At 41.8% G+C, this 9276-nt stretch overlaps 1 protein-coding gene across 1 annotated transcript; it reads left to right on the plus strand.

The window, feature by feature from the left end:
• Positions 1-3201: 3201 nt before the first annotated feature.
• On the plus strand, positions 3202-8465 carry LOC109872159 (mitochondrial import inner membrane translocase subunit TIM44). The gene is made up of 13 exons (XM_020463279.2): positions 3202-3512; positions 3838-3942; positions 4079-4252; positions 4503-4583; positions 4927-5076; positions 5409-5542; positions 5686-5771; positions 6090-6182; positions 6394-6518; positions 6727-6777; positions 6990-7079; positions 7267-7377; positions 8226-8465. The coding sequence occupies exons 1-13, from the start codon at positions 3483-3485 to the stop codon at positions 8343-8345; spliced, it is 1350 nt and encodes a 449-aa protein (XP_020318868.1). The 5' UTR covers positions 3202-3482; the 3' UTR covers positions 8346-8465.
• Positions 8466-9276: the final 811 nt, after the last annotated feature.

A 9276-nucleotide genomic window follows, 5' to 3' on the forward strand; every position in this document is an offset into this window, starting at 1 on the left:
AGAAACAAAGACCTTTCTTCTGAAACTCGTCAGTCTATTCTTGTTCTGACAAATGAAGGCTATTCCATGCGAGAAATTGCCAAGAAACGCAAGATCTCGTACAACGCTGTGTACTACTCCCTTCACAGAACACCGCAAACTGGCTCTAACCAGAATAGAAATAGGAGTACATTAGTGTCCAGTTTCAGAAACAGATGCCTCACAAGTCTTCAACTGCCAGTTTCATTAAATAGTACCCTCAAAACAGTAGTCTCAACGTCAACAGTGAAGAGGTGACTCTGGGATTCTGGCCTTCTAGCCAGAGTTCCTCTGTCCAGTGTCTGTTCTTTTGCAAATCTGAACCTTTTAATCAGCCAGTCCGAGATATGGCTTTTTCTTTGCAACTCTGCCTAGAAGGCCAGCATCCCAGAGTCGTGTCTTCACTGTTGACGTTGAGACTTGTGTTTTGCAGGTGCTATTTAATGAAGCTGCCAGTTGAGGACTTGAGAGCTTCATTAAATAGTACCCTCAAAACACCAGTCTCAACTCAACAGTGAAGAGTTGGAAAGAAAAAGCCATGTGATATATTCAATGCCCATAATATGAACATGTAAATAGTTTTTAGCATAGACGTCAATGCCAAAGATATCTAGATTTTTTAATCAAACTTCTGTCTAGAAATGGCAGACTGGTCTCATAGTATGACATAACATAGTAAATTTCATTCCGGGACACTGAAATTAGTATGATAAGTTACGTTTGGTTACATAAAATAGTTACTTCAGTTAAGGCAAAAACTAAAGGAGGGTATAACGCGAACTAGTGGTGCGCAGGTTAGCTGTTTCTTCACCCGCACCCGCCCGAAATTGTAAATAACTCATACGCCATGCACAACCGGCAGACTATATGTGATAAAGTGAAAATCTGAGGCCCGCAACCAACCCTAACCCGCGAATATATAAAATGCGCTTTAGGCTACAGTCAAATATGACAGAACGATTTTTGACAGAGATATGTTTCTGCTTATAATTTCCGACATTTTGGTAGGCTATTTGTTTGTCTTCTTTCTCTTTTGTCATCATACGTTGCCCTAGAAGACTAAATAAACCTTTGCTCAACAGAATAATGTAATAGATCGATAGAATGAATCTTCAGTCTAGTTGACATTGATTACATTTTCTGTCATCTTTCGCGGAGCAAAGACGTTTAGGGACCGGGGAGAAAATACAATAACGCACAAACAAAGGGAAAGATTTTCTGTGCAAAATGTCCAAATTACATCAGTTTGACCGGTTGTAAGGAAAAAGAAAGCTATGAAAACAATGCGATGTGTTTCTGATAAGATTTCAGTTAGGCTTCGATGCATATTTTATGTGGTTGAAAAAGCCTACTATCAGCTTTTATGATGAAGACAATACCTTTACATATTGTATCTAACTGAGCATTGCATTCTCTCAAGATGCAGAAATAAATAAATCATATTTCTCCACTCCTGTTGCCAAGTCCAAATTTTGCCTACATTTGGTAAATAATTTTACTACAATAAATGCTTAATTCTGCAGGAGTTATTGTTAAGGCTGTGTGAGAGGTTATAGACCTACAGCCAGTGTCCAGATTTCAGATTCCATTTACCCCATCTAAACAGCAAGCTACAGTTCCCTTGACATGCCATAGGCCTATTTGAAGTCCCGTTTTGTGACTGTCGAATTTGTATATTGCCTCACAATTACCACACATACCACTGCTATCATCCTCTTTTACCACTTCCCCAAATCTTTCCCAAACTTTACTTGTCTGGCACTTGCTCACCTTTATTTTCAACTCTCCTTTCACAGCTTTTGTCTTATAGAATTTAACTTTGACAATGTCCTTGCCTCCGTGGATTTTTTTGCCCATTCCCAAAGCATTATTTGGAGATTGGCTTTGCAGGCTTTTTGGCGTGCGTACAGTTAAGCCCTAAAGTTTAGGCTTATGCACTAATACCAGATAGCCTAAAATAATGAAAGAGAAACCTCAATGTATCCTATATAAATTGCCCAAGAATGATCCATTCATGGATTTTCAACCTGCCCGCCACCAACCCGCCCTTCAGCCACACAATATTTAATTACCCTAAACCCCTCCTCCCGCTGATATAATCATTAGCAACCCAAAGGTTGTGTGTTTGAATCTCATCACAGACAACTTTAGCATTTTGCAACTACTTTGCAACTATTTCGTACTTTTTAGCTACTTTGTAAATATGTTAGCTAACCCTTCCCCTAACCTTAACCCTTGAACCTAACTCCTAACCCCTAGAGCTAGCTAACATTAGCCACAACAAATTGGAATTCAAACATAATACATTTTGCAAATTCGTAACATACCACAGCATACCACCCTGCATCCCATGGCTGGCTTGCTAAGCAGGGTTGGTCTTGGTCAGTCCCTGGATGGGAGACCAGATGCTGCTGGAAGTGGTGTTGGAGGGCCAGTAGGAGGAACCCTTTCCTTTGGTCTAAAAAAAATATCCCAATGCCCCAGGGCAGTGATTGGGGACATTGCCCTGTGTAGGGTGCTGTCTTTCGGATGAGACCTTAAACAGGTGTCCTGGCTCTCTGTGGTCACTAAAGATCCCATGGCACTTATCTTAAGAGTAGTGGTGTTAACCCTGGTGTCTGGCTAAATTCCCAATCTGGCCTTCATACCATCATGGCCACCAAATCATCCCCAGTTTACAATGGTCTCATTCATCCCTTCTCTCCCCTGTAACTATTCCCCATTCTGTTGCTGTAAATGTGTTCTCAGTCAACTTACCTGTTTAAATAAATAAAAAAACATTGAATATTTGGCAAATTCATAACATATTGTACAAATTGCAATTTGTAACATATCATACGAAATGGATGATGGACATCCACAGATTAATACAAAACGTAACATATCATACAGAAATACGAAATGCTCAGAGACCAGGTTGCAGACCTTCCTTACTGATGCTAGGGAAGGCACTTGACAGCAGGACACACACTCACCTCCTCAAGTTAGTCTCCACCCATTGGATCCGTCAGGAGGTCAGCTGCAGCGGAGTCGCACGTGCTCCATCAGAGACACTATTTTAAGGAGATGGGAAACTCCATTGGAATCGTATTAACGCCCATTGTGTTAGTTGCCCCAGCTCCTTCAAGGAGTGAATGGGAGTCAATTGGGCGCCAGCTCAAAAACACAACATTAGCTTGAATTTCGTCAACAAGAAGTACAACATTACAAATATTTTCCGTGATGTGATATAATTAACTTGCTATCTGTAATATTGTATAGCTTTTGAATCGTGACATTACATACTTTCGAGGAAAATAGGCACGTTTCCTGATTCATACCCTGACTTTAAAAAGGGATTGGGTGACGATTAGTTTTAGCAACCGCGTGACGCAGCATAACAACCTGAGCACGATTGGTCGACAGTCTGCGGGGTGGGGCGTTAGACGTTCCTCCATTCATTGCCCAATGCATTCAAGATCAAGATGGCAGCCTCCGTGTGTCGGTGCTATGAGGTGAGATTTGTTTTAGTATAACTCCCCCTTGCTTGCACTGGCAATCGATGGATATTGACTGATTTGTTTTACAGCTCAGTATTTAACATTCGACGATATTTCTTGAATAACGTGACATTTTATTATGTCATTATGACAGTTATGAAATGGGCCATAGCCCCCCCCCCCGGTCGGTGTTCATGAACATTCTAGCTAGCTGAACATATCAGGCATTCTTCATAGCCTATTATTTCTATATTTTACACCATAACGCTAGAATAGGTAGATATGTATTGTTATAGCTTCAATAGGAATGTTTGGTTATAGCCCATGTAATTCTCTTCAGCTGATCGGAAGACGTCTTCTACTCCTGCCATCCCGTGCTGTCGTCTCCTCATTCAGTAGAGGAGATGCCTACAGGATATGTTGGTCTCCGGCTGTCCCTGTGCAGGTAGCTATGCATTATCCAACGCATTATCCTTGTTGACTTTCAAATAGTGATGGATCTGGTGGTAGCTAACTAGCCAATACACCAACTGTTAATATTCTGTCATTCACTTATATTTTAAGTGCCCTCTTTCTCTCAGGTGCGGTATGCGTCAGAACGACCTAGTCGTAAAGGCTTCTTCGGGGAGTTTGTGGAGAACCTGAGGCAGGAGTTTGGGAAGGACAAGGAGATGAAGGAGAATATCAAGAAGTTTAGAGAGGAGGCCAAGAGGCTGGAGGAGTCGGATGCCCTGCAACAGGCTCGGAGGAAATTTGTAAGCTCTAATTTTGTTTTGGAGTGTAATGTCCCTTTAAGCCCATGGTCACTCACCTTGGTTGTGCAGACTTGTTTCAGCCCAGTACTAACCTTCAACTAGTGAAGGTCTTGATGACATGCTGCCCAGAACTAGGGTTGGTGACAAGTTGACTTTCATCTGCGTTCCGAACAAACACTTGTGATGTCATGCACACTTGATGCTTGACTAATGTGACGTCTCATCCATGTCATCCGTTTCTTTCTGCCAGAAAACAATTGAATCAGAGACGGTAAAGACCTCTGAGGTGTTCAAGAAGACCCTGGGGACTCTGTCTGAGACTGTGAAGGAGGTGAGTCATTGTAACACTCTTGAAAATGATGCATGGAACAAAGGTCATTGACATTTATCAGTTGAAGTAAACCCTCAGAATGAATCCTAAATGCAAATGTTTAACCCTTGTTGTGTACTCCTTTTAGCGCATCAGTGGTGTAAATATGTTTTTATATTCCTCTTATAAAATGTTTATTTCATCTGAGGTATTGGACAGCTTATGAGTTAAACTTCACTTCTATATCAGTGCTAACTCAAAGATGACATTCATGTGGAACTGTTATTTATAGTAGCTTGCCGCTAATCTGCCTGAAGTAAATTCATTATAACTTGTTGTGGTTCATGTCTGTCTGTCTGTCCAGGGCTTTGAGGAAGTGACCCGTACAGACCTGGGGAAGAAGATCAAGGAGGGGGTGGAGGAGGCAGCCAAGACGGCCAGGCACTCTGCTGAGTCTGTGTCCAAGGGAGGAGAGAAGCTGGGAGCGACCAGCGCCTTCAGGGCCATCTCACAGGTCAGAGACTGACATTTCAAATAAGTAACACAACTCTCCATTGAAGGACATTGGTTACGCTTTATTATGTTATTATTTTGTCTGCTATTTACCCAGTTCCTGCTTAAAAATGGCTTTACTTATCATTAATTGTGTTGAATGATTTTAAATAAGCGTAAGAATGTAGCAGTTGTAACCAGTTGTTTTGGGGTAAATAGCAGCTGGTGAGGGACTTTTTAAGAAACATTGAAGCATCAAATGGAGGCTGAAAATGAGTCAAACTTCATGAATTCTATGGAATAATTTGACTGATATACTGATCTCCTTTTCCCCTTCCCTCTGTGTGTGTACAGGGGATGGAGTCAGTGAAGAGAGAGATTGATGTGGTAGACGATGGTACCTATAGGGCTCCTTCTCAACTCAGGAAAAGAAGTGAATTCTCCTTCAAGGGAGGGGAGAGTGACAACCGTGTCTTTGAGGCCAATGAGTATGTCCCCTTTTTACTTGTTCATAACCATGGCATGGTACGTTTTCCCATTTGCCAACAATGCTATGTGTGTCCATTCAGCCATGCTTGAAACTATTAGGAAATGCAACCAATTGATATAAATGGTCTATTTTGATTTACAGAGAGGACATGGGTGTTGTTCTGCACAAGGATTCTAAGTGGTACGCACAGTGGAAGGACTTCAAGGACAACAATATGGTTTTCAACAGTAAGAGAATGTTACTGTATTTCATCAGATAACATGGGAGTGATGTAATCATAGGTCACATTCATGGTTGTGTGCACTTCACTGACCAGTCAACAGGTGGCACTATATTCATTATATGGGCAAAGTGGAGGTAAAATTTTCAGTGTTGTACCTAATTCTCGATGTCAAGACTTTCAGATATGGGATTTTTCCTGATCAAGAAACACTTTCTCTTACATTGTATCTTATTTGATTTTCTGTGGAGGGTCCCAGAGTCTTAGAAGTCTTTGTGATATTTGCAGTTCAGCATTTCCTATATTACCTCTTCTCACTCCTCAGGGTTCTTTGAAATGAAAATGAAATATGATGAGAGTGACAACGCCCTTGTCAGAGCATCTCGAGCCGTGACCGACAGAGTCACCGATCTACTAGGTAAACAACCTCTCTCTCTGATGTCCCGGTTTAATCATTCTATCACTCTGAGGGGATTACTGGGTGTGCACAATAGTTTCTCTGTTATATTGTCTGGTGTGTCAATAGCCACAAAGTGACTACCCTCTTTTCCTTCAGATGTTCTGATGGATGGTTGGACTACATGGGTTTCCACTACTTTTACATCAAGTCCTTGTTATTTGGTTGGCAGGTGGTCTCTTCTCGAAGACTGAGATGTCTCAGGTGCTGACCGAGATCTTAAAGGCAGACCCCAGCTTTGACAAGGACTCCTTTCTCAAACAGTGTGAGAAGGACATCATCCCCAACATCCTAGAGGTAAGGGCACTTTTTTTTGTTGTTAAATCAATGTTTTTGTTGTTTTGAATCATTAGTCATGAGCACTTGGAGCTTTTGAAATGCTCACCAGAAGTGTAATCCATATCACTGGAATTGAATATATGTTGGTTAGCTTTGTTATAAGAGAACTGTACAGCTCTGCAGTAACTAATGTTTAGGAATGCACCTATGTGGCTCTGTTGTGCAGGCTATGATCCGTGGAGAGCTGGAGGTCCTGAAGGACTGGTGTTATGAAGCTGTAAGTAGTTTTATACAGGCTGCACTCTATTCCTCTTTTCTATGTTTACTGATGTCTGTAACAACTAATGTCTGTACAAAAGCGTTTACTTGGCATGCTTTCTTTTCTCAGAAATATAGTTTTTATTCGATTTTCTTATCACTATCGGGGTGAAAAATACTTTCAAATAGCGTTCTTCCTTCCTTTTGACCCTCGTCTCTCTCTGTCCTCAGACATACAGTCAGCTGGCCCACCCTATCCAACAGGCCAGGGCCCTGGGTCTAATGTTCCAGTCCAAGGTCCTAGATATAGACAACATAGATGTAAGTACATGAATGTGTCTGTCAGGCCCAACCAGGCCATGTCATTACTCTGTTTGAGCTACATATACAAGTCGGTCACCAACATTTTGGTAGCCAGCTGATTGTCATTATTTCAGATTTAACATAATTTCCTTCCCCAGCTCCCTCTCTGCCATTTCTTCATTCCTTCTATTATTCTCTCTCTCAGTTGGCGATGGGGAAGCTCATGGATCAAGGCCCTGTGCTGATCATCACGTTCCAGGCCCAGGTGGTCATGGTGATTCGTAGTCCCAAGGGAGACCTGGTGGAAGGGGATCCAGTGAGTTACCATGGTTACAACCTCTGATATCTATTCTACCCATCTCTCTCTATCATGGGTCATTTTGCTCCTAAACCTGTCCATCTCTCTAGCCTTTGATGGTAATATGCGGTCTGATACTCTCTAATGTGTGGTTAGCCACTGGGAGTAGACGGATACCGGACTGCACTCTGGTCAAAGACTATTACAGTAAACAGTCATGTCAGCAGTCTCTATACACAATTTACAATAAGAGAAAAATAACACTAATTCCTCTCAGGAGAATGAACATTACAGTTACACCAACTGGTAAGCTAATCACATATTACAACATGGTAAAAACAAACTGGTGAAGAAAGCTACCTCTCTACATACACATTACTTGTATTTACATATAACAATAGGAAACTTATAGCATTTTAATAAGTATTTGTTACCAGTTACATTTGGTCAAAAACGCACAAATATCCCTGGTCTCCACAAAAGCCAACTGAAAACTGAGAAATAACTTTTAATTCGTTTATCAATAGGTTGCCATGGAGAATAATCAAATAATAATAATTGTTAGGACACATGAAATGAAACAGTTTACCAGAATCTCAAATTAAATTTCACAGGATTTTAAATCTAAATCTAACAGGCTTTTATATAGATGGTATCTTTTGTCCTACTTCCCTAGACCTCTTTCTTCTAGCCCTGTTTCTTCTAGCCCTGTTTCTTCTAGCCCATTCCTGCTTCCCATTCATTAACCTTTATATATTTTCCTCATTCTTCTAACCATTGCCCTGTCTTCTTTCTCCTCTCGCCTACACTTGGTGATATCTCTTGTTCTTCCAACCTTTCCTTCTCTCTCCTAACCCCCCTCCCAGGAGAAGGTGTTGAGGATGATGTACGTGTGGGCTCTGTGTCGGGACCAGGAAGAGCTCAACCCCAACGCAGCCTGGAGACTACTGGACATCTCTGCCTCCAGCACTGAGCAGGCTCTCTGAGAGACCAGGGAAGGGGAGACAGAGGGACACTCTTAGGACACACACACACTCAACCCAGTATACATACACACACATACTTAACCCAGTATACACACACACACACACACATACTTAACCCAGTATACACACACACACACACATACTTAACCCAGTATACACACACACACACATACTTAACCCAGTATACATACACACACACACTTAACCCAGTATATACACACACTCAACCCAGTATACATACACACACATACTTAACCCAGTATACACACACACACACACACTCAACCCAGTATACATACACACACACACTCAACCCAGTATACATACACACACACACTCAACCCAGTATACATACACACACACGCACACAACCCAGTATACATACATACATACATACACACACACACACACACACACACACACACACACACACACTCAACCCAGTATACATACACACACACACTCAACCCTGTATACATACACACACACAACTGAGTGTATATACATACATGCACACAACCCGGTACACACGCATACGCACACAACCCAGTATACACACACACACACTCACTGACACAACCCAGTACAAACACACACACACTCACTGACACAACCCAGTACAAACACACACACACTCACTGACACAACCCAGTACAAACACACACTCACTGACACAACCCAGTACAAACACACACTCACTGACACAACCCAGTACAAACACACACTCACTGACACAACCCAGTACAAACACACACTCACTGACACAACCCAGTACAAACACACACTCACTGACACAACCCAGTACAAACACACACTCACTGACACAACCCAGTACAAACACACACTCACTGACACAACCCAGTACAAACACACACTCACTGACACAACCCAGTACAAACACACACTCACTGACACAACCCAGTACAAACAC

Source organism: Oncorhynchus kisutch, linkage group LG27 (genome assembly GCF_002021735.2).
Source record: "Oncorhynchus kisutch isolate 150728-3 linkage group LG27, Okis_V2, whole genome shotgun sequence".
In the NCBI taxonomy this organism is placed as follows: Eukaryota; Metazoa; Chordata; class Actinopteri; order Salmoniformes; family Salmonidae; genus Oncorhynchus; species Oncorhynchus kisutch.

Bases quoted from the DNA above. Each gene is read 5' to 3' on its own strand.
- LOC109872159 (XM_020463279.2), top strand. From the start codon at position 3,483: ATGGCAGCCTCCGTGTGTCGGTGCTATGAG. The intron at 6,519-6,726 runs GTAAGGGCACTT...TCTGTTGTGCAG, and splicing joins TCATCCCCAACATCCTAGAG to GCTATGATCCGTGGAGAGCT. The intron at 7,080-7,266 runs GTAAGTACATGA...TCTCTCTCTCAG, and splicing joins TAGATATAGACAACATAGAT to TTGGCGATGGGGAAGCTCAT.